Genomic DNA, 24,886 nt, shown 5'->3' with positions numbered 1-24,886 from the left:
AGCTGTGGGGTTTATTACAGGGTGAGAGCGGCCGGGGGTACGGGGGAAGCTGTGGGGTTTATTACAGGGTGAGAGCGGGGATACGGGGGAAGCTGTGGGGTTTATTACAGGGTGAGAGCGGGGATACGGGGGAAGCTGTGGGGTTTATTACAGGGTGAGAGCGGGGGTACGGGGGAAGCTGTGGGGTTTATTACAGGGTGAGAGCGGGGATACGGGGGAAGCTGTGGGGTTTATTACAGGGTGAGAGCGGGGGTACGGGGGAAGCTGTGGGGTTTATTACAGGGTGAGAACGGCCGGGGGTACGGGGGAAGCTGTGGGGTTTATTACAGGGTGAGAGCGGCCGGGGGTACGGGGGAAGCTGTGGGGTTTATTACAGGGTGAGAGCGGCCGGGGGTACGGGGGAAGCTGTGGGGTTTATTACAGGGTGAGAGCGGCCGGGGGTACGGGGGAAGCTGTGGGGTTTATTACAGGGTGAGAGCGGGGATACGGGGGAAGCTGTGGGGTTTATTACAGGGTGAGAGCGGCCGGGGGTACGGGGGAAGCTGTGGGGTTTATTACAGGGTGAGAGCGGCCGGGGATACAGGGGAAGCTGTGGGGTTTATTACAGGGTGAGAGCGGGGATACGGGGGAAGCTGTGGGGTTTATTACAGGGTGAGAGCGGGGGTACGGGGGAAGCTGTGAGGTTTATTACAGGGTGAGAGCGCCGGGGATACGGGGGAAGCTGTGGGGTTTATTACAGGGTGAGAGCGGGGGTACGGGGGAAGCTGTGGGGTTTATTACAGGGTGAGAGCGGCCGGGGGTACGGGGGAAGCTGTGGGGTTTATTACAGGGTGAGAGCGGCCGGGGGTACGGGGGGAGCTGTGGGGTTTATTACAGGGTGAGAGCGCCGGGGATACGGGGGAAGCTGTGGGGTTTATTACAGGGTGAGAGCGGGCCGGGGGTACGGGGGAAGCTGTGGGGTTTATTACAGGGTGAGAGCGGGGGTACAGGGGAAGCTGTGGGGTTTATTACAGGGTGAGAGCGGCCGGGGATACAGGGGAAGCTGTGGGGTTTATTACAGGGTGAGAGCGGCCGGGGGTACGGGGGAAGCTGTGGGGTTTATTACAGGGTGAGAGCGAGGATACGGGGAAGCTGTGGGGTTTATTACAGGGTGAGAGCGGGGATACGGGGGAAGCTGTGGGGTTTATTACAGGGTGAGAGCGGGGATACGGGGGCAGCTGTGGGGTTTATTACAGGGTGAGAGCGGGGATACGGGGGAAGCTGTGGGGTTTATTACAGGGTGAGAGCGGGGATACGGGGGCAGCTGTGGGGTTTATTACAGGGTGAGAGCGGGGATACGGGGGAAGCTGTGGGGTTTATTACAGGGTGAGAGCGGCCGGGGGTACGGGGGAAGCTGTGGGGTTTATTACAGGGTGAGAGCGGGGATCCGGGGGAAGCTGTGGGGTTTATTACAGGGTGAGAGCGGGGATACGGGGGAAGCTGTGGGGTTTATTACAGGGTGAGAGCGGCCGGGGGTACGGGGGAAGCTGTGGGGTTTATTACAGGGTGAGAGCGGCCGGGGGTACGGGGGAAGCTGTGAGGTTTATTACAGGGTGAGAGCGGGGATACGGGGGTACGGGGGAAGCTGTGAGGTTTATTACAGGGTGAAAGCGGGGATACGGGGGTACGGGGGAAGCTGTGGGGTTTATTACAGGGTGAGTGCGGGGGTACGGGGGGAGCTGTGGGGTTTATTACAGGGTGAGAGCGGGGATACGGGGGGAGCTGTGGGGTTTATTACAGGGTGAGAGCGGCCGGGGGTACGGGGGAAGCTGTGGGGTTTATTACAGGGTGAGAGCGGGGATCCGGGGGAAGCTGTGGGGTTTATTACAGGGTGAGAGCGGGGATACGGGGGAAGCTGTGGGGTTTATTACAGGGTGAGAGCGGCCGGGGGTACGGGGGAAGCTGTGGGGTTTATTACAGGGTGAGAGCGGCCGGGGGTACGGGGGAAGCTGTGAGGTTTATTACAGGGTGAGAGCGGGGATACGGGGGTACGGGGGAAGCTGTGAGGTTTATTACAGGGTGAAAGCGGGGATACGGGGGTACGGGGGAAGCTGTGGGGTTTATTACAGGGTGAGTGCGGGGGTACGGGGGGAGCTGTGGGGTTTATTACAGGGTGAGAGCGGGGATACGGGGGGAGCTGTGGGGTTTATTACAGGGTGAGAGCGGCCGGGGGTACGGGGGAAGCTGTGGGGTTTATTACAGGGTGAGAGCGCCGGGGATACAGGGGAAGCTGTGGGGTTTATTACAGGGTGAGAGCGGGGATACGGGGGAAGCTGTGGGGTTTATTACAGGGTGAGAGCGGGGATACGGGGGAAGCTGTGGGGTTTATTACAGGGTGAGAGCGCCGGGGATACGGGGGAAGCTGTGGGGTTTATTACAGGGTGAGAGCGGGGATACGGGGGAAGCTGTGGGGTTTATTACAGGGTGAGAGCGGGGATACGGGGGAAGCTGTGGGGTTTATTACAGGGTGAGAGCGGGGATACGGGGGCAGCTGTGGGGTTTATTACAGGGTGAGAGCGGCCGGGGATACAGGGGAAGCTGTGGGGTTTATTACAGGGTGAGAGCGCCGGGGGTACGGGGGAAGCTGTGAGGTTTATTACAGGGTGAGAGCGGGGGTACGGGGGAAGCTGTGGGGTTTATTACAGGGTGAGAGCGGGGATACGGGGGAAGCTGTGGGGTTTATTACAGGGTGAGAGCGGGGATACGGGGGAAGCTGTGGGGTTTATTACAGGGTGAGAGCGCCGGGGATACGGGGGAAGCTGTGGGGTTTATTACAGGGTGAGAGCGGGGATACGGGGGAAGCTGTGGGGTTTATTACAGGGTGAGAGCGCCGGGGGTACGGGGGAAGCTGTGGGGTTTATTACAGGGTGAGAGCGGGGGTACGGGGGGAGCTGTGGGGTTTATTACAGGGTGAGAGCGGGGGTACGGGGGAAGCTGTGGGGTTTATTACAGGGTGAGAGCGGGGGTACGGGGGAAGCTGTGGGGTTTATTACAGGGTGAGAGCGGGGATACGGGGGAAGCTGTGGGGTTTATTACAGGGTGAGAGCGGCCGGGGGTACGGGGGAAGCTGTGGGGTTTATTACATGGTGAGAGCGGGGGTACGGGGGAAGCTGTGGGGTTTATTACAGGGTGAGAGCGGGGATACGGGGGAAGCTGTGGGGTTTATTACAGGGTGAGAGCGGCCGGGGGTACGGGGGAAGCTGTGGGGTTTATTACAGGGTGAGAGCGCCGGGGATACGGGGGAAGCTGTGGGTTTTATTACAGGGTGAGAGCGGGGATACGGGGGAAGCTGTGGGGTTTATTACAGGGTGAGAGCGGGGGTACGGGGGAAGCTGTGGGGTTTATTACAGGGTGAGAGCGCCGGGGATACGGGGGAAGCTGTGGGGTTTATTACAGGGTGAGAGCGGGGATACGGGGGAAGCTGTGGGGTTTATTACAGGGTGAGAGCGCCGGGGATACGGGGGAAGCTGTGGGGTTTATTACAGGGTGAGAGCGGGGATACGGGGGAAGCTGTGGGTTTTATTACAGGGTGAGAGCGGGGATACGGGGGAAGCTGTGGGGTTTATTACAGGGTGAGAGCGGGGGTACGGGGGAAGCTGTGGGGTTTATTACAGGGTGAGAGCGGCCGGGGGTACGGGGGGAGCTGTGGGGTTTATTACAGGGTGAGAGCGGGGGTACGGGGGAAGCTGTGGGGTTTATTACAGGGTGAGAGCGGGGATACGGGGGAAGCTGTGGGGTTTATTACAGGGTGAGAGCGGCCGGGGGTACGGGGGAAGCTGTGGGGTTTATTACAGGGTGAGAGCGCCGGGGGTACGGGGGAAGCTGTGGGTTTTATTACAGGGTGAGAGCGGGGATACGGGGGAAGCTGTGGGGTTTATTACAGGGTGAGAGCGGCCGGGGGTACGGGGGAAGCTGTGGGGTTTATTACAGGGTGAGAGCGGCCGGGGGTACGGGGGCAGCTGTGGGGTTTATTACAGGGTGAGAGCGGCCGGGGGTACGGGGGAAGCTGTGGGGTTTATTACAGGGTGAGAGCGGCCGGGGGTACGGGGGCAGCTGTGGGGTTTATTACAGGGTGAGAGCGGGGGTACGGGGGAAGCTGTGGGGTTTATTACAGGGTGAGAGCGGGGGTACGGGGGAAGCTGTGGGGTTTATTACAGGGTGAGTGCGGCCGGGGGTACGGGGGAAGCTGTGGTGTTTATTACAGGGTGAGAGCGGGGGTACGGGGGAAGCTGTGGGGTTTATTACAGGGTGAGAGCGGGGATACGGGGGAAGCTGTGGGGTTTATTACAGGGTGAGAGCGGGGGTACGGGGGAAGCTGTGGGGTTTCTTACATGGTGAGAGCGGGGGTACGGGGGAAGCTGTGGGGTTTATTACAGGGTGAGAGCGGGGGTACGGGGGAAGCTGTGGGGTTTATTACAGGGTGAGAGCGGCGGGGGTACGGGGGAAGCTGTGGGGTTTATTACGGGGTGAGAGCGGGGATACGGGGGAAGCTGTGGGGTTTATTACAGGGTGAGAGCGCCGGGGGTACGGGGGAAGCTGTGGGGTTTATTACAGGGTGAGAGCGGCCGGGGGTACGTGGGAAGCTGTGGGGTTTATTACAGGGTGAGAGCGGGGATACGGGGGAAGCTGTGGGGTTTATTACAGGGTGAGAGCGGGGATACGGGGGAAGCTGTGGGGTTTATTACAGGGTGAGAGCGGGGGTACGGGGGAAGCTGTGGGGTTTATTACAGGGTGAGAGCGGGGATACGGGGGAAGCTGTGGGGTTTATTACAGGGTGAGTGCGGCCGGGGGTACGGGGGAAGCTGTGGGGTTTATTACAGGGTGAGAGCGGGGGTACGGGGGAAGCTGTGGGGTTTATTACAGGGTGAGTGCGGCCGGGGGTACGGGGGAAGCTGTGGTGTTTATTACAGGGTGAGAGCGGCCGGGGGTACGGGGGAAGCTGTGGGGTTTATTACAGGGTGAGAGCGGGGATACGGGGGAAGCTGTGGGGTTTATTACAGGGTGAGAGCGGGGATACGGGGGAAGCTGTGGGGTTTATTACAGGGTGAGTGCGGCCGGGGGTACGGGGGAAGCTGTGGTGTTTATTACAGGGTGAGAGCGGCCGGGGGTACGGGGGAAGCTGTGGGGTTTATTACAGGGTGAGAGCGGACGGGGGTACGGGGGAAGCTGTGGGGTTTATTACATGGTGAGAGCGGGGGTACGGGGGAAGCTGTGGGGTTTATTACAGGGTGAGAGCGGGGGTGCGGGGGAAGCTGTGGGGTTTATTACAGGGTGAGAGCGGGGGTACGGGGGAAGCTGTGGGGTTTATTACAGGGTGAGAGCGCCGGGGATACGGGGGGAGCTGTGGGGTTTATTACAGGGTGAGAGCGGGGATACGGGGGAAGCTGTGGGGTTTATTACAGGGTGAGAGCGGCCGGGGGTACGGGGGAAGCTGTGGGGTTTATTACAGGGTGAGAGCGGGGGTACGGGGGAAGCTGTGGGGTTTATTACAGGGTGAGAGCGGCCGGGGGTACGGGGGAAGCTGTGGGGTTTATTACAGGGTGAGAGCGGGGATACGGGGGAAGCTGTGGGGTTTATTACATGGTGAGAGCGGGGATACGGGGGAAGCTGTGGGGTTTATTACAGGGTGAGAGCGGGGATACGGGGGAAGCTGTGGGGTTTATTACAGGGTGAGAGCGGCCGGGGGTACGGGGGAAGCTGTGGGGTTTATTACAGGGTGAGAGCGCCGGGGGTACGGGGGCAGCTGTGGGGTTTATTACAGGGTGAGAGCGGGGGTACGGGGGAAGCTGTGGGGTTTATTACAGGGTGAGAGCGGGGGTACGGGGGAAGCTGTGGGGTTTATTACAGGGTGAGAGCGGCCGGGGGTACGGGGGCAGCTGTGGGGTTTATTACAGGGTGAGAGCGGGGATACGGGGGAAGCTGTGGGGTTTATTACAGGGTGAGAGCGGGGATACGGGGGGAGCTGTGGGGTTTATTACAGGGTGAGAGCGGCCGGGGGTACGGGGGAAGCTGTGGGGTTTATTACAGGGTGAGAGCGGCCGGGGGTAAGGGGGCAGCTGTGGGGTTTATTACAGGGTGAGAGCGCCGGGGATACGGGGGAAGCTGTGGGGTTTATTACAGGGTGAGAGCGGCCGGGGGTACGGGGGAAGCTGTGGGGTTTATTACAGGGTGAGAGCGCCGGGGATACGGGGGAAGCTGTGGGTTTTATTACAGGGTGAGAGCGGGGATACGGGGGAAGCTGTGGGGTTTATTACAGGGTGAGAGCGCCGGGGATACGGGGGAAGCTGTGGGGTTTATTACAGGGTGAAAGCGGCCGGGGGTACGGGGGAAGCTGTGGGGTTTATTACAGGGTGAGAGCGCCGGGGATACGGGGGAAGCTGTGGGGTTTATTACAGGGTGAGAGCGCCGGGGGTACGGGGGAAGCTGTGGGGTTTATTACAGGGTGAGAGCGGCCGGGGATACAGGGGAAGCTGTGGGGTTTATTACAGGGTGAGAGCGGGGATACGGGGGAAGCTGTGGGGTTTATTACAGGGTGAGAGCGGCCGGGGGTACGGGGGAAGCTGTGGGGTTTATTACAGGGTGAGAGCGGGGATACGGGGGAAGCTGTGGGGTTTATTACAGGGTGAGAGCGCCGGGGGTACGGGGGAAGCTGTGGGGTTTATTACAGGGTGAGAGCGGGGATACGGGGGAAGCTGTGCGGTTTATTACAGGGTGAGAGCGGGGATACGGGGGAAGCTGTGGGGTTTATTACAGGGTGAGAGCGGGGATACGGGGGAAGCTGTGGGGTTTATTACAGGGTGAGAGCGGGGGTACGGGGGAAGCTGTGGGGTTTATTACAGGGTGAGAGCGCCGGGGGTACGGGGGAAGCTGTGGGGTTTATTACAGGGTGAGAGCGGCCGGGGGTACGGGGGAAGCTGTGGGGTTTATTACAGGGTGAGAGCGGACGGGGGTACGGGGGAAGCTGTGGGGTTTATTACAGGGTGAGAGCGGGGATACGGGGGAAGCTGTGGGGTTTATTACAGGGTGAGAGCGCCGGGGGTACGGGGGAAGCTGTGGGGTTTATTACAGGGTGAGAGCGGCCGGGGGTACGGGGGAAGCTGTGGGGTTTATTACAGGGTGAGAGCGCCGGGGATACGGGGGAAGCTGTGGGGTTTATTACAGGGTGAGAGCGGGGATACGGGGGAAGCTGTGGGGTTTATTACAGGGTGAGAGCGGGGGTACGGGGGAAGCTGTGGGGTTTATTACAGGGTGAGAGCGGACGGGGGTACGGGGGAAGCTGTGGGGTTTATTACAGGGTGAGAGCGCCGGGGATACGGGGGAAGCTGTGGGGTTTATTACAGGGTGAGAGCGGGGGTACGGGGGAAGCTGTGGGGTTTATTACAGGGTGAGAGCGGACGGGGGTACGGGGGGAGCTGTGGGGTTTATTACAGGGTGAGAGCGGGGATACGGGGGAAGCTGTGGGGTTTATTACAGGGTGAGAGCGGGGATACGGGGGAAGCTGTGGGGTTTATTACAGGGTGAGAGCGGGGGTACGGGGGAAGCTGTGGGGTTTATTACAGGGTGAGAGCGGCCGGGGATACAGGGGAAGCTGTGGGGTTTATTACAGGGTGAGAGCGGCCGGGGGTACGGGGGAAGCTGTGGGGTTTATTACAGGGTGAGAGCGGGGATACGGGGGAAGCTGTGGGGTTTATTACAGGGTGAGAGCGCCGGGGGTACGGGGGAAGCTGTGGGGTTTATTACAGGGTGAGAGCGGGGATACGGGGGAAGCTGTGGGGTTTATTACAGGGTGAGAGCGCCGGGGATATGGGTGAAGCTGTGGGGTTTATTACAGGGTGAGAGCGGCCGGGGATACGGGGGAAGCTGTGGGGTTTATTACAGGGTGAGAGCGGGGGTACGGGGGGAGCTGTGGGGTTTATTACAGGGTGAGAGCGAGGATACGGGGAAGCTGTGGGGTTTATTACAGGGTGAGAGCGGGGATACGGGGGAAGCTGTGGGGTTTATTACAGGGTGAGAGCGCCGGGGGTACGGGGGAAGCTGTGGGGTTTATTACAGGGTGAGAGCGGCCGGGGGTACGGGGGAAGCTGTGGGGTTTATTACAGGGTGAGAGCGCCGGGGATACGGGGGAAGCTGTGGGGTTTATTACAGGGTGAGAGCGGGGGTACGGGGGAAGCTGTGGGGTTTATTACAGGGTGAGAGCGCCGGGGATACGGGGGAAGCTGTGGGGTTTATTACAGGGTGAGAGCGGCCGGGGGTACGGGGGCAGCTGTGGGGTTTATTACAGGGTGAGAGCGGGGGTACGGGGGAAGCTGTGGGGTTTATTACAGGGTGAGAGGCCGGGGGTACGGGGGAAGCTGTGGGGTTTATTACAGGGTGAGAGCGGCCGGGGGTACGGGGGAAGCTGTGGGGTTTATTACAGGGTGAGAGCGGGGATACGGGGGAAGCTGTGGGGTTTATTACAGGGTGAGAGCGGGGATACGGGGGAAGCTGTGGGGTTTATTACAGGGTGAGAGCGGCCGGGGGTACGGGGGAAGCTGTGGGGTTTATTACAGGGTGAGAGCGGCCGGGGGTACAGGGGAAGCTGTGGGGTTTATTACAGGGTGAGAGCGCCGGGGATACAGGGGAAGCTGTGGGGTTTATTACAGGGTGAGAGCGGGGGTACGGGGGAAGCTGTGGGGTTTATTACAGGGTGAGTGCGGCCGGGGGTACGGGGGAAGCTGTGGGGTTTATTACAGGGTGAGAGCGGCCGGGGGTACGGGGGAAGCTGTGGGGTTTATTACAGGGTGAGTGCGGCCGGGGGTACGGGGGAAGCTGTGGGGTTTATTACAGGGTGAGAGCGGGGATACGGGGGAAGCTGTGGGGTTTATTACAGGGTGAGAGCGGGGATACGGGGGAAGCTGTGGGGTTTATTACAGGGTGAGAGCGGCCGGGGATACGGGGGAAGCTGTGGGGTTTATTACAGGGTGAGAGCGGCCGGGGGTACGGGGGAAGCTGTGGGGTTTATTACAGGGTGAGAGCGGGGATACGGGGGAAGCTGTGGGGTTTATTACAGGGTGAGAGCGGGGGTACGGGGGAAGCTGTGGGGTTTATTACAGGGTGAGAGCGGGGGTACGGGGGAAGCTGTGGGGTTTATTACAGGGTGAGAGCGGCCGGGGGTACGGGGGAAGCTGTGGGGTTTATTACAGGGTGAGAGCGGGGGTACGGGGGGAGCTGTGGGGTTTATTACAGGGTGAGAGCGGGGATACGGGGGAAGCTGTGGGGTTTATTACAGGGTGAGAGCGGGGGTACGGGGGAAGCTGTGGGGTTTATTACAGGGTGAGAGCGGGGATACGGGGGAAGCTGTGGGGTTTATTACAGGGTGAGAGCGCCGGGGATACGGGGGAAGCTGTGGGGTTTATTACAGGGTGAGAGCGGGGATACGGGGAAGCTGTGGGGTTTATTACAGGGTGAGAGCGCCGGGGGTACGGGGGAAGCTGTGGGGTTTATTACAGGGTGAGAGCGGGGATACGGGGGAAGCTGTGGGGTTTATTACAGGGTGAGAGCGGGGGTACGGGGGAAGCTGTGGGGTTTATTACAGGGTGAGAGCGCCGGGGATACGGGGGAAGCTGTGGGGTTTATTACAGGGTGAGAGCGGGGATACGGGGAAGCTGTGGGGTTTATTACAGGGTGAGAGCGCCGGGGATACGGGGGAAGCTGTGGGGTTTATTACAGGGTGAGAGCGGGGATACGGGGGAAGCTGTGGGGTTTATTACAGGGTGAGAGCGCCGGGGATACGGGGGAAGCTGTGGGGTTTATTACAGGGTGAGAGCGGGGGTACGGGGGGAGCTGTGGGGTTTATTACAGGGTGAGAGCGGGGATACGGGGGAAGCTGTGGGGTTTATTACAGGGTGAGAGCGGGGGTACGGGGGAAGCTGTGGGGTTTATTACAGGGTGAGAGCGCCGGGGATACGGGGGAAGCTGTGGGGTTTATTACAGGGTGAGTGCGGCCGGGGGTACGGGGGAAGCTGTGGGGTTTATTACAGGGTGAGAGCGGACGGGGATACGGGGGAAGCTGTGGGGTTTGCCTTGGGTTTTATTACATGAATCCCTTTCCTCGTTACCTGTCCTGTTGACGTGTTTGTGACGCGTGTTGATGATGCAGTTGTTGGACAGTGCTCTGCCTCGTGCTGCCGGACACACGGTGTAGGTTTGGCATGACGCGGCTGTTATTGATCCGCAGGTGGATAACTCTTCCCTGACCGGAGAATCTGAGCCCCAGACGCGCTCTCCCGACTTCACAAACGAAAACCCCCTGGAAACCCGAAACATCGCTTTCTTCTCTACCAACTGCGTGGAAGGTGAGTCCGGCGCGGCCGGGACCTGCGCAGGGTTTCTGCTCTACACCCGATGCAGGGACGTATAGCGATAGCAAGCACCCAACCTTTCCATTCACGAGAATGAACTGCCGTGATGTCTGACTGTGTATAAACTGAAACTTTAGTACTTTCTGCTTTCACTGCCTCCTGTATGTGCAGTTTACTGTGTCACGATGGACGCGCTTAATAACACATTTATATTTTGTGGATCCCAATTGAGCAGAACAAGTTGAGCAAAATAAACTGAGATTTATTCCCTTGATAGGCAAACACACGACAACTGCAGAATACACTTAATAATTACACTTACTGGTATAGGAACAGGGGATAATGTCCAGAAAGGTGCAAAGCACCAGAAGATTGTCTTTTAAAATGTAGTCCTTTTTGGTAAGGGCACAAATTGCCAGCCCAATCCTTCTGTGAATGTGCAAAGTCTTTTCTGGTCCGTTGGGGTTAATCAAATAACCCCCAGCACTCAGTGTCCTAACGCAGAGTTTTGTCCTTGGTTCCGATGTAATAAGACTCTTTGCGTTCCAGGAATGTGCTGCTGCTCTTCTCTGCTCACATGGTAGAATGAAAAACGAAAGACAATGGGGATAGCCTGGGTGGGATGTATATAGGGTTTGGAAGCCTATCACCAACATACCCACCCAATCCCCCTCGTGGGAAAGTAATCATTCCCCAATCCCCTACTTGCCCACAGTTTGGAGAGTGGGCACTAGGGATTTCCTGTTCACACAGAGCATGTGCGACAACGCCACCTTGCTACTTAGCATATGCGCACTCCCCTCTCTACCTGGCACCTCTCAGGCTGGAAGGGGAAACTCAGGGTGTGAGTTAACACAGATAGGAAATGCTGGTGACTATATAGCATCCACCTGGCCAATTCACACCCCGGGACTCTGGGTCTTTTGATATGCAACTTCCAGAGAGTCTAACAGGCGGGGACAATGCCTGTTACCTTTGAAGCTTGCATAGGCAAGTGACCCAGCTCATAGGTGTCAAAACATTTGGTCCTTGTGTGCATTTTAATGACAGGAGAAGAAAAACCTTATCCTGCTTGTCCCTGTTTAAAACCAGTAGCAAAAATACACTTAATTGATCACACCTGGTCCCCTTATTTCACAATTATATTTTCCATATGTGTGTGCTGTTTGAAGTCGCACCAACCATGTTATGTCCTAGTCCAGGGGTGGCCAATTTCAGTCAAGGGCCACCAACAGTCTGGTTTAGGACATCCCTGCTTCAGCACAGGTTGGTGTTGTGATTGAGCCACCTGTGCTGAAGCAGGGATATCCCTGGCCCTTGTGAACTGATGTAGGCCGCGGCTGCCGTTGTCTGACTCTCTCCCCGTCTCCTAGGCGCTGCCCACGGGATTGTCGTGAACACCGGCGACCGCACGGTGATGGGACGTATCGCCACCCTGGCATCCGGTCTAGAGGGTGGCCGCACCCCCATCGCCGTGGAGATCGAGCATTTCATCCACATCATCACCGGCGTGGCGGTGTTCCTGGGGCTCAGCTTCTTCATCCTGTCCCTCATCCTGCAGTACTCCTGGCTGGAGGCCGTCATCTTCCTCATCGGCATCATTGTGGCAAACGTGCCGGAGGGGCTGCTGGCCACCGTCACGGTGAGCACGGACCGGCCACCGCGTCCCGCCCCGGACACGGGTCTCCTCCCTGTTACTGGGGCGTAAAGACGCGCGGTATAATGTAACAGAAACCTCGTTCCTCTGCGCACCGCAGCGCTGCGCCGTGTAACTGCCCCGGGGTAAGAATGGCTCCCTGCGCACCTGCAGCGTTGCACCGTGTAACTGCCCGGGGTAAGAATGGCTCCCTGCGCACCTGCATCGTTGCACCGTGTAACTGCCCGGGGTAAGAATGGCTCCCTGCGCACCTGCAGCGTTGCACCGTGTAACTGCCCCGGGGTAAGTGGCTCCCTGCGCACCTGCAGCGTTGCACCGTGTAACTGCCCGGGGTAAGAATGGTTCCCAGCGCGCCCGCAGCGTTGCGCTGTGTAACTGCCCCGGGGTAAGAATGGTTCCCAGCGCGCCCGCAGCGTTGCGCTGTGTAACTGCCCCGGGGTAAGTGGTTCCCAGCACGCCCGCAGCGTTGCGCTGTGTAACTGCCCCGGGGTAAGTGGTTCCCAGCACGCCCGCAGCGTTGCGCTGTGTAACTGCCCCGGGGTAAGTGGCTCCCTGCGCACCTGCAGCGTTGCACCGTGTAACTGCCCCGGGGTAAGTGGTTCCCAGCACGCCCGCAGCGTTGCGCTGTGTAACTGCCCCGGGGTAAGTGGTTCCCAGCGCGCCCGCAGCGTTGCACCGTGTAACTGCCCCGGGGTAAGAATGGTTCCCAGCGCGCCCGCAGCGTTGCGCTGTGTAACTGCCCCGGGGTAAGTGGTTCCCTGCACGCCCGCAGCGTTGCGCTGTGTAACTGCCCCGGGGTAAGTGGTTCCCAGCGCGCCCGCAGCGTTGCGCTGTGTAACTGCCCCGGGGTAAGTGGTTCCCTGCACGCCCGCAGCGTTGCGCTGTGTAACTGCCCCGGGGTAAGTGGTTCCCTGCACGCCATGTATTTCCCCGTGAAGGTTTTAAAGTTGGTCTCAAATGTGCGCGACATTGTAACACCAGCAAGGAGGAACGTGCGCGGTGAAGCCCTGGCCTTGCCGCTCTGGGCGCGGTGACGGGGGGGCCTTGCCGCTGTGGGCGCGGTGCCGGGGGGCCTTGCCGCTGTGGGCGCGGTGACGGGGGGCCTTGCCGCTCTGGGCGCGGTGCCGGGGGGGCCTTGCCGCTCTGGGCGCGGTGCCGGGGGGGCCTTGCCGCTCTGGGCGCGGTGCCGGGGGGGCCTTGCCGCTCTGGGCGCGGTGCCGGGGGGCCTTGCCGCTCTGGGCGCGGTGACGGGGGGGCCTTGCCGCTGTGGGCGCGGTGCCGGGGGGGCCTTGCCGCTCTGGGCGCGGTGCCGGGGGGCCTTGCCACTCTGGGCGCGGTGACGGGGGGCCTTGCCGCTGTGGGCGCGGTGACGGGGGGGCCTTGCCGCTGTGGGCGCGGTGACGGGGGGCCTTGGCGCGGTGACGGGGGGGCCTTGCCGCTCTGGGCGCGGTGACGGGGGGGGCCTTGCCGCTCTGGGCGCGGTGACGGGGGGGGCCTTGCCGCTGTGGGCGCGGTGACGGGGGGGCCTTGCCGCTCTGGGCGCGGTGACGGGGGGGCCTTGCCGCTCTGGGCGCGGTGCCGGGGGGGCCTTGCCGCTGTGGGCGCGGTGCCGGGGGGCCTTGCCGCTGTGGGCGCGGTGCCGGGGGGGCCTTGCCGCTGTGGGCGCGGTGACGGGGGGGCCTTGCCGCTGTGGGCGCGGTGACGGGGGGGCCTTGCCGCTGTGGGCGCGGTGACGAGGGGGCCTTGCCGCTGTGGGCGCGGTGACGGGGGGGCCTTGCCGCTGTGGGCGCGGTGACGGGGGGGCCTTGCCGCTGTGGGCGCGGTGACGGGGGGGCCTTGCCGCTGTGGGCGCGGTGACGGGGGGGCCTTGCCGCTCTGGGCGCGGTGACGGGGGGGCCTTGCCGCTGTGGGCGCGGTGACGGGGGGCCTTGCCGCTCTGGGCGCGGTGACGCTGACTGAGCCCTCTTACCCTCCCAGGTGTGCCTGACTCTCACCGCTAAGCGCATGGCGCGGAAGAACTGCCTGGTGAAGAACCTGGAGGCCGTGGAGACCCTCGGATCCACTTCCACCATCTGCTCCGACAAGACCGGGACCCTGACGCAGAACCGCATGACCGTGGCGCACATGTGGTTCGATAACGAGATCCACGAGGCCGACACCACCGAGAATCAGAGCGGTGAGTCCTGGGTCCTTTGGTGCCGCCTGGACATGGCGGGGGGTGATAAGCAGCAATGGTGTTTGCCCCCGCGCGCGTCCCTTGTGTTTGCCCCCGCGCGTCGCTTGCGTCCCTTGTGTTTGCCCCCGCGCGTCCCTTGTGTTTGCCCCCGCGCGTCCCTTGTGTTTGCCCCCGCGCGTCCCTTGTGTTTGCCCCCGCGCGTCCCTTGTGTTTGCCCCCGCGCGTGTGATGTAACGTGTGTACCCCTTGCAGGTGCCTCCTTTGATAAGAGCTCCCCCACCTGGACGGCCCTCTCCCGTGTAGCTGGCCTGTGTAATAGAGCCGTGTTCCAGGCCGGGCAGGAGAACACGCCCATCCTCAAGGTGAGACTCCCAGCAGCCTCTGGGACAGCTGCGTGCTCTGCCAGATCATGTAACATGTTACAGAACATGCGATAGCCACGTGTCTGCTCCGGCAGAAGCCAGTAGAATTGGGGAGGAATCTTCATGCCCATAACTGGCGTCACCAGCGGGAGCGCCACGCTGGGGTATGGAACGGCGCGACTGTGTAATGCAGCGCGGATATACAGTATATACAGTATACACAGTATGGAAATGTGCTGCTCCCCACCCCTGTACACACCCGCGGTGCATGTGACACACTCCCCCCGCCCCCTTCTTCTCGCAGAGGGACGTTGCGGGAGACGCCTCGGAGTCCGCCCTCCTGAAGTGCATCGAGCTTTGCTGCGGCTCCGTCAGGGAGATGCGGGAGAAGAACGCCAAGGTGGCGGAGATCCCCTTCAACTCCACCAACAAGTACCAGGTGAGGGGGGGCACCGGGGGTGTACAGGCACGCTGCTGGGTGAGCAATGATCTGCAGGTATGGGGGGGCACCGGGGTACAGGCACGCTGCTGGGGGAGTAATGATCTGCAGGTATGGGGGGGCACCGGGGGGGTACAGGCCCTCTGCTGGGGGAGTAATGATCTGCAGTTATGTGGGGGCACCGGGGGGGTACAGGCCCTCTGCTGGGGGGCGGGGGTTAAAGGAGCAATGATCTGCAGATCTCTGGCAGGTATGGGGGGGCATTGGGAGGATAGAGAAGCAACGTGCACCGGGGTCTCTGGTATGGTAAGGCACTGGGGAGATAGGGGAGCGATGCTCTGCGGGTCTCTGGCAGTTACCGGGGGAGATAGGGGAGCGATGCTCTGCGGGTCTCTGGCAGTTACCGGGGGAGATAGGGGAGCGATGCTCTGCGGGTCTCTGGCAGTAACCGGGGGAGATAGGGGAGCGATGCTCTGCGGGTCTCTGGCAGTTACGGGGGGAGATAGGGGAGCAATGCTCTGCGGGTCTCTGGCAGTTACGGGGGAGATAGGGGAGCGATGCTCTGCGGGTCTCTGGCAGTTACCGGGGGAGATAGGGGAGCGATGCTCTGCGGGTCTCTGGCAGTAACCGGGGGAGATAGGGGAGCGATGCTCTGCGGGTCTCTGGCAGTTACGGGGGGAGATAGGGGAGCGATGCTCTGTGGGTCTCTGGCAGTAACCGGGGGAGATAGGGGAGCGATACTCTGCGGGTCTCTGGCAGTAACCGGGGGAGATAGGGGAGCGATGCTCTGCGGGTCTCTGGCAGTAACCGGGGGAGATAGGGGAGCGATGCTCTGCGGGTCTCTGGCAGTTACCGGGGGAGATAGGGGAGCGATGCTCTGCGGGTCTCTGGCAGTAACCGGGGGAGATAGGGGAGCGATGCTCTGCGGGTCTCTGGCAGTTACGGGGGGAGATAGGGGAGCGATGCTCTGTGGGTCTCTGGCAGTAACCGGGGGAGATAGGGGAGCGATACTCTGCGGGTCTCTGGCAGTTGCGGGGGAGATAGGGGAGCGATGCTCTGCGGGTCTCTGGCAGTTACGGGGGGAGATAGGGGAGCGATGCTCTGCGGGTCTCTGGCAGTTACGGGGGAGATAGGGAGCAATGCTCTGCGGGTCTCTGGCAGTTACCGGGGGAGATAGGGGAGCGATGCTCTGCGGGTCTCTGGCAGTTACGGGGGGAGATAGGGGAGCGATGCTCTGTGGGTCTCTGGCAGTAACCGGGGGAGATAGGGGAGCGATACTCTGCGGGTCTCTGGCAGTAACCGGGGGAGATAGGGGAGCGATGCTCTGCGGGTCTCTGGCAGTAACCGGGAGAGATAGGGGAGCGATGCTCTGCGGGTCTCTGGCAGTTACCGGGGGAGATAGGGGAGCGATGCTCTGCGGGTCTCTGGCAGTAACCGGGGGAGATAGGGGAGCGATGCTCTGCGGTTCTCTGGCAGTTACGGGGGGAGATAGGGGAGCGATGCTCTGTGGGTCTCTGGCAGTAACCGGGGGAGATAGGGGAGCGATACTCTGCGGGTCTCTGGCAGTTGCGGGGGAGATAGGGGAGCGATGCTCTGCGGGTCTCTGGCAGTTACGGGGGGAGATAGGGGAGCGATGCTCTGCGGGTCTCTGGCAGTTACGGGGGAGATAGGGAGCAATGCTCTGCGGGTCTCTGGCAGTTACCGGGGGAGATAGGGGAGCGATGCTCTGCGGGTCTCTGGCAGTTACGGGGGGAGATAGGGGAGCGATGCTCTGCGGGTCTCTGGCAGTTGCGGGGGAGATAGGGGAGCGATGCTCTACGGGTCTCTGGCAGTTGCCGGGGGAGATAGGGGAGCGATGCTCTGCGGGTCTCTGGCAGTTACGGGGGAGATAGGGGAGCGATGCTCTGCGGGTCTCTGGCAGTTACGGGGGGAGATAGGGGAGCGATGCTCTGCGGGTCTCTGGCAGTAACCGGGGGAGATAGGGGAGCGATACTCTGCGGGTCTCTGGCAGTTGCGGGGGAGATAGGGGAGCGATGCTCTGCGGGTCTCTGGCAGTTACGGGGGGAGATAGGGGAGCGATGCTCTGCGGGTCTCTGGCAGTTACGGGGGAGATAGGGAGCAATGCTCTGCGGGTCTCTGGCAGTTACCGGGGGAGATAGGGGAGCGATGCTCTGCGGGTCTCTGGCAGTTACGGGGGGAGATAGGGGAGCGATGCTCTGTGGGTCTCTGGCAGTAACCGGGGGAGATAGGGGAGCGATACTCTGCGGGTCTCTGGCAGTAACCGGGGGAGATAGGGGAGCGATGCTCTGCGGGTCTCTGGCAGTAACCGGGGGAGATAGGGGAGCGATGCTCTGCGGGTCTCTGGCAGTTACCGGGGGAGATAGGGGAGCGATGCTCTGCGGTTCTCTGGCAGTTACGGGGGGAGATAGGGGAGCGATGCTCTGTGGGTCTCTGGCAGTAACCGGGGGAGATAGGGGAGCGATACTCTGCGGGTCTCTGGCAGTTGCGGGGGAGATAGGGGAGCGATGCTCTGCGGGTCTCTGGCAGTTACGGGGGGAGATAGGGGAGCGATGCTCTGCGGGTCTCTGGCAGTTACGGGGGAGATAGGGAGCAATGCTCTGCGGGTCTCTGGCAGTTACCGGGGGAGATAGGGGAGCGATGCTCTGCGGGTCTCTGGCAGTTACGGGGGGAGATAGGGGAGCGATGCTCTGCGGGTCTCTGGCAGTTGCGGGGGAGATAGGGGAGCGATGCTCTACGGGTCTCTGGCAGTTGCCGGGGGAGATAGGGGAGCGATGCTCTGCGGGTCTCTGGCAGTTACGGGGGAGATAGGGGAGCGATGCTCTGCGGGTCTCTGGCAGTTACCGGGGGAGATAGGGGAGCGATGCTCTGCGGGTCTCTGGCAGTTGCCGGGGGAGATAGGGGAGCGATGCTCTGCGGGTCTCTGGCAGTTACCGGGGGAGATAGGGGAGCGATGCTCTGCGGGTCTCTGGCAGTTACGGGGGAGATAGGGGAGCGATGCTCTGCGGGTCTCTGGCAGTTACCGGGGGAGATAGGGGAGCGATGCTCTGCGGGTCTCTGGCAGTTACCGGGGGAGATAGGGGAGCGATGCTCTGCGGGTCTCTGGCAGTTACGGGGGGAGATAGGGGAGCGATGCTCTGTGGGTCTCTGGCAGTAACCGGGGGAGATAGGGGAGCGATACTCTGCGGGTCTCTGGCAGTAACCGGGGGAGATAGGGGAGCGATGCTCTGCGGGTCTCTGGCAGTAACCGGGGGAGATAGGGGAGCGATGCTCTGCGGGTCTCTGGCAGTTACCGGGGGAGATAGGGGAGCGATGCTCTGCGGGTCTCTGGCAGTAACCGGGGGAGATAGGGGAGCGATGCTCTGCGGTTCTCTGGCAGTTACGGGGGGAGATAGGGGAGCGATGCTCTGTGGGTCTCTGGCAGTAACCGGGGGAGATAGGGGAGCGATACTCTGCGGGTCTCTGGCAGTTGCGGGGGAGATAGGGGAGCGATGCTCTGCGGGTCTCTGGCAGTTACGGGGGGAGATAGGGGAGCGATGCTCTGCGGGTCTCTGGCAGTTACGGGGGAGATAGGGAGCAATGCTCTGCGGGTCTCTGGCAGTTACCGGGGGAGATAGGGGAGCGATGCTCTGCGGGTCTCTGGCAGTTACGGGGGGAGATAGGGGAGCGATGCTCTGCGGGTCTCTGGCAGTTGCGGGGGAGATAGGGGAGCGATGCTCTACGGGTCTCTGGCAGTTGCCGGGGGAGATAGGGGAGCGATGCTCTGCGGGTCTCTGGCAGTTACCGGGGGAGATAGGGGAGCGATGCTCTGCGGGTCTCTGGCAGTTACCGGGGGAGATAGGGGAGCGATGCTCTGCGGGTCTCTGGCAGTTGCCGGGGGAGATAGGGGAGCGATGCTCTGCGGGTCTCTGGCAGTTGCCGGGGGAGATAGGGGAGCGATGCTCTGCGGGTCTCTGGCAGTTACCGGGGGAGATAGGGGAGCGATGCTCTGCGGGTCTCTGGCAGTTACGGGGGAGATAGGGGAGCGATGCTCTGCGGGTCTCTGGCAGTTACCGGGGGAGATAGGGGAGCGATGCTCTGCGGGTCTCTGGCAGTTACGGGGGGAGATAGGGGAGCGATGCTCTGTGGGTCTCTGGCAGTAACCGGGGGAAGATAGGGGAGCGATACTCTGCGGGTCTCTGGCAGTTGCGGGGGAGATAGGGGAGCGATGCTCTGCGGGTCTCTGGCAGTTACGGGGGGAGATAGGGGAGCGATGCTCTGCGGGTCTCTGGCAGTTACGGGGGAGATAGGGAGCAATGCTCTGCGGGTCTCTGGCAGTTGCGGGGGAGATAGGGGAGCGATGCTCTGCGGGTCTCTGGCAGTTACGGGGGGAGATAGGGGAGCGATGCTCTGCGGGTCTCTGGCAGTTACGGGGGGAGATAGGGGAGCGATGCTCTGCGGGTCTCTGGCAGTTATGGGGGGAGATAGGGGAGCGATGCTCTGCGGGTCTCTGGCAGTTACGGGGGAGATAGGGGAGCGATGCTCTGCGGGTCTCTGGCAGTTGCGGGGGAGATAGGGGAGCGATGCTCTGCGGGTCTCTGGCAGTTACGGGGGGAGATAGGGGAGCGATGCTCTGCGGGTCTCTGGCAGTTGCGGGGGAGATAGGGGAGCGATGCTCTGCGGGTCTCTGGCAGTTGCCGGGGGAGATAGGGGAGCGATGCTCTGCGGGTCTCTGGCAGTTACGGGGGAGATAGGGGAGCGATGCTCTGCGGGTCTCTGGCAGTTGCGGGGGAGATAGGGGAGCGATGCTCTGCGGGTCGGGCTGATCTTGCTGGGCTGCTTTCTCCCGCACTTTGCAGCCTAAGCTCCTTGCTGTGGAATTAGTGAGCTGGGACATTCCTGAGTCCTAATCCTGAGCGGTCAGCCCCGGAGCCCCCATCCCCCGGAGGCCACACGCGTGTGCACACTGCTGCCGTGTAATCACGGAGCGCTGCTCTGACCTTCCGGTCACTCGCACGGTGCTGCGCGCTGACGGACTCAGCGGCCAGGCAGCTGCAGCATATTGCACTCCAGGCCGGCGGAGTTATCCGTTTATTAACCGGCGCCACCGGCGATCTGTGGGTGATCTCCGCGGCACTCAATTCCCAGGGCCTCCGGAGGTGTATGCGCGCTGTCGCTGCTTGGGGGGAGGGGGTTACAGGGCGCGGCGCTGCACCCTGGGGGGGGGAGGGGTTTACAGGGCACGGTGCTGCACCCTGGGGGGGGAGGGGTTTACAGGGCGCGGCGCTGCACCCTGGGGGGGAGGGGTTTACAGGGCACGGTGCTGCACCCTGGAGGGGTTTACAGGGCACGGTGCTGCACCCTGGGGGGGAGGGGTTTACAGGGCGCGGCGCTGCACCCTGGGGGGGAGGGGTTTACAGGGCACGGTGCTGCACCCTGGGGGGGAGGGGTTTACAGGGCACGGCGCTGCACCCTGGGGGGGGGGGAGGGGTTTACAGGGCACGGCGCTGCACCCTGGGGGGGGGGGAGGGGTTTACAGGGCACGGTGCTGCACCCTGGGGGGGAGGGGTTTACAGGGCACGGCGCTGCACCCTGGGGGGGGAGGGGTTTACAGGCCACGGTGCTGCACCCGGGGGGGGGGGGGTTACAGGGCACGGCGCTGCACCCTGGGGGGGAGGGTTTACGGGGCACGGCGCTGCACCCGGGGGGGTTACAGGGCACGGCGCTGCACCGGGGGGAGGGTTTAAAGGGCATGGCGCTGCACACGGGGGGGTGGGGGGCGTTTACAGGGCACGGCGCTGCACGTGGGGGGGGGTTTAAAGGGCATGGCGCTGCACACGGGGGGGTGGTGGGGGTTTACAGGGCACGGCGCTGCACGTGGGGGGAGGGGTTTACAGGGCACGGTGCTGCACCCTGGAGGGGTTTACAGGGCACGGTGCTGCACCCTGGGGGGGAGGGGTTTACAGGGCGCGGCGCTGCACCCTGGGGGGGAGGGGTTTACAGGGCACGGTGCTGCACCCTGGAGGGGTTTACAGGGCACGGTGCTGCACTCTGGGGGGGAGGGGTTTACAGGGCGCGGCGCTGCACCCTGGGGGGGAGGGGTTTACAGGGCGCGGCGCTGCACCCTGGGGGGGAGGGGTTTACAGGGCACGGTGCTGCACCCTGGAGGGGTTTACAGGGCACGGTGCTGCACCCTGGGGGGGAGGGGTTTACAGGGCGCGGCGCTGCACCCTGGGGGGGAGGGGTTTACAGGGCACGGTGCTGCACCCTGGAGGGGTTTACAGGGCACGGTGCTGCACCCTGGGGGGGAGGGGTTTACAGGGCACGGCGCTGCACCCTGGGGGGGGGGGAGGGGTTTACAGGGCACGGTGCTGCACCCTGGGGGGGAGGGGTTTACAGGGCACGGCGCTGCACCCTGGGGGGGGGGAGGGGTTTACAGGGCACGGTGCTGCACCCGGGGGGGGGGGGGGTTACAGGGCACGGCGCTGCACCCTGGGGGGGAGGGTTTACGGGGCACGGCGCTGCACCCGGGGGGGGTTACAGGGCACGGCGCTGCACCGGGGGGAGGGTTTAAAGGGCATGGCGCTGCACACGGGGGGGTCGGGGGCGTTTACAGGGCACGGCGCTGCACGTGGGGGGGGGTTTAAAGGGCATGGCGCTGCACACGGGTGGGTGGTGGGGGTTTACAGGGCACGGCGCTGCACGTGGGGGGGGGGGTTTAAAGGGCATGGCGCTGCACACTTGGGAGGGGGGTGGGGGGGGGTTTACAGGGCACGGTGCTGCACACGAATGGGGTTACAGGGCACGGCGCTGCACCGGGGGGAGGGGTTACAGGGCACGGCGCTGCACACGGGGGTGGGGGGGGGGGGGTTACAGGGCACGGCGCTGCACACCTGTGTCCGTTTCAGTGAGGAGTAATATGCAACCATCCCGGGTTTGCTGCTTGTTCTGTAATATGAAGAGGTGTGGGGTGTTCCTCCTCAGTGCTGACCCTTCCCCTGTCCCACCCCAGTACTGACCCTTCCCCTGTCCCACCCCAGTACTAACCCTTCCCCTGTCCCACCCCAGTACTGACCCTTCCCCTGTCCCACCCCAGTACTGACCCTTCCCCTGTCCCACCCCAGTACTGACCCTTCCCCTGTCCCACCCCAGTACTGACCCTTCCCCTGTCCCACCCCAGTACTGACCCTTCCCCTGTCCCACCCCAGTACTGACCCTTCCCCTGTCCCACCCCAGTACTGACCCTTCCCCTGTCCCACCCCAGTACTGACCCTTCCCCTGTCCCACCCCAGTACTGACCCTTCCCCTGTCCCACCCCAGTACTGACCCTTCCCCTGTCCCACCCCAGTACTGACCCTTCCCCTGTCCCCACCCCAGTACTGACCCTTCCCCTGTCCCACCCCAGTACTGACCCTTCCCCTGTCCCACCCCAGTACTGACCCTTCCCCTGTCCCACCCCAGTACTGACCCTTCCCCTGTCCCACCCCAGTACTGACCCTTCCCCTGTCCCCACCCCAGTACTGACCCTTCCCCTGTCCCACCCCAGTACTGACCCTTCCCCTGTCCCACCCCAGTACTGACCCTTCCCCTGTCCCACCCCAGTACTGACCCTTCCCCTGTCCCACCCCAGTACTGACCCTTCCCCTGTCCCACCCCAGTACTGACCCTTCCCCTGTCCCACCCCAGTACTGACCCTTCCCCTGTCCCACCCCAGTACTGACCCTTCCCCTGTCCCACCCCAGTACTGACCCTTCCCTTGTCCCACCCCAGTACTGACCCTTCCCTTGTCCCACCCCAGTACTGACCCTTCCCTTGTCCCACCCCAGTACTGACCCTTCCCTTGTCCCACCCCAGTACTGACCCTTCCCCTGTCCCACCCCAGTACTGACCCTTCCCCTGTCCCACCCCAGTACTGACCCTTCCCCAGTACCGACCCTTCCCCTGTCCCACCCCAGTACCGACCCTTCCCCTGTCCCACCCCTGTACCGACCCTTCCCCTGTCCCACCCCTGTACCGACCCTTCCCCTGTCCCACCCCTGTACCGACCCTTCCCCTGTCCCACCCCTGTACCGACCCTTCCCCTGTCCCACCCCCGTACCGACCCTTCCCCTGTCCCACCCCCGTACTGACCCTTCCCCTGTCCCACCCCCGTACTGACCCTTCCCCTGTTTCACCCCCAGCTGTCTGTACACAAGAACGCCGACCCCTCCGAGGGGCACCACCTTCTGGTGATGAAGGGCGCCCCCGAGCGCATCCTGGACCGCTGTACCACCATCCTGCAGCAGGGCAAGGAAGTGCCGCTGGACGAAGAGCTGAAGGACTCCTTCCAAAACGCCTACCTGGAGCTGGGGGGACTGGGGGAGAGGGTGCTCGGTGAGTGGGGGGGACTGGGTGAGTGGGGGGGACTGGGTGAGTGGGGGGGGACTGGGTGAGTGGGGGGGACTGGGTGAGTGGGGGGGACTGGGTGAGTGGGGGGGACTGGGTGGAGAGGGGGGGGACTGGGTGGAGAGGGGGGGACTGGGTGGAGAGGGGGGGGACTGGTGTGAGAGGGGGGGGACTGGGTGGAGAGGGGGGACTGGGTGGAGAGGGGGGGACTGGGTGGAGAGGGGGGGGACTGGGTGGAGAGGGGGGGACTGGGTGGAGAGGGGGGGACTGGGTGGAGAGGGGGGGACTGGGTGGAGAGGGGGGGACTGGGTGGAGAGGGGGGGGACTGGGTGGAGAGGGGGGGACTGGGTGGAGAGGGGGGGGACTGGGTGGAGAGGGGGGGACTGGGTGGAGAGGGGGGACTGGGTGGAGAGGGGGGGACTGGGTGGAGAGGGGGGGACTGGGTGGAGAGGGGGGGACTGGGTGGAGAGGGGGGGACTGGGTGGAGAGGGGGGGACTGGGTGGAGAGGGGGGGGCGGGAGAGGGGGACCTCTGTGGGGGGGGCGGGGCGGAGAGGGGGACCTCTGTGGGGGGGCGGGGCGGAGAGGGGGACCTCTGTGGGGGGGCGGGGCGGAGAGGGGGACCTCTGTGGGGGGGGCGGGGCGGAGAGGGGGGACCTCTGTGGGGGGGCGGGGCGAGAGAGGGGACCTCTGTGGGGGGGGCGGGGCGGAGAGGGGGACCTCTGTGGGGGGGGGCGGGGCGGAGAGGGGGACCTCTGTGGGGGGGGGCGGGGCGGAGAGGGGGACCTCTGTGGGGGGGGCGGGGCGGAGAGGGGGACCTCTGTGGGGGGGAGGGCTGGGGCGGAGAGGGGGACCTCTGTGGGGGGGGCGGGGCGGAGAGGGGGACCTCTGTGGGGGGGGCGGGGCGGAGAGGGGGACCTCTGTGGGGGGGGCGGGGCGGAGAGGGGGACCTCTGTGGGGGGGGCGGGGCGGAGAGGGGGACCTCTGTGGGGGGGGCGGGGCGGAGAGGGGGACCTCTGTGGGGGGGGCGGGGCGGAGAGGGGGACCTCTGTGGCAACTACTGCTGCTGGTTATGTATGTTCTGGCTAGCGGCAGGGGGGCGGGCTGCCGTATTGACGCTAGCGGCGGGGGGACGGGCTGCCGTATTGACGCTAGCGGCGGGGGGACGGGCTGCCGTTGTGACGCTAGCCGCGGGGGGACGGGCTGACGCTCGCCGCGGGGGGACGGGCTGCCGTTGTGACGCTAGCCGCGGGGGGACGGGCTGACGCTCGCGCGGGGGGACGCTCATGGCGCGTGCGCTCACGTCCTGCCCTCTGCCCCAGGATTCTGCCACTTGAGCATGCCCGATGACCAGTACCCGGACGGGTTCCAGTTTGACACGGAAAGCGAAGGTGAACTTCACCACGGAGAACCTGTGCTTCGTGGGGCTGATCTCCATGATAGACCCTCCCCGGGCCGCGGTGCCGGACGCCGTGGGAAAGTGCCGCAGCGC

At 63.4% G+C, this 24,886-nt stretch overlaps 1 protein-coding gene across 1 annotated transcript in view; it reads left to right on the top strand.

The window, feature by feature from the left end:
• ATP1A1 (ATPase Na+/K+ transporting subunit alpha 1) overlaps positions 1 to 24,886 on the top strand; it is a 74,766-nt gene that overhangs the window by 36,259 nt on the left and 13,621 nt on the right. The window contains 6 exon segments of the mRNA XM_075592962.1: positions 10,256 to 10,373; positions 11,753 to 12,021; positions 14,014 to 14,212; positions 14,465 to 14,574; positions 14,879 to 15,013; positions 23,191 to 23,383. Of these exon segments, the coding sequence (XP_075449077.1) occupies positions 10,256 to 10,373; positions 11,753 to 12,021; positions 14,014 to 14,212; positions 14,465 to 14,574; positions 14,879 to 15,013; positions 23,191 to 23,383 (1,024 nt within the window).

The sequence above is a fragment of the Ascaphus truei genome, chromosome 3 (genome assembly GCF_040206685.1).
Source record: "Ascaphus truei isolate aAscTru1 chromosome 3, aAscTru1.hap1, whole genome shotgun sequence".
Lineage (NCBI taxonomy): Eukaryota > Metazoa > Chordata > Amphibia > Anura > Ascaphidae > Ascaphus > Ascaphus truei.
The sequence above is the reverse complement of the archived record's forward strand: the minus strand, read 5'-3'. Positions and strand labels throughout refer to the sequence as shown.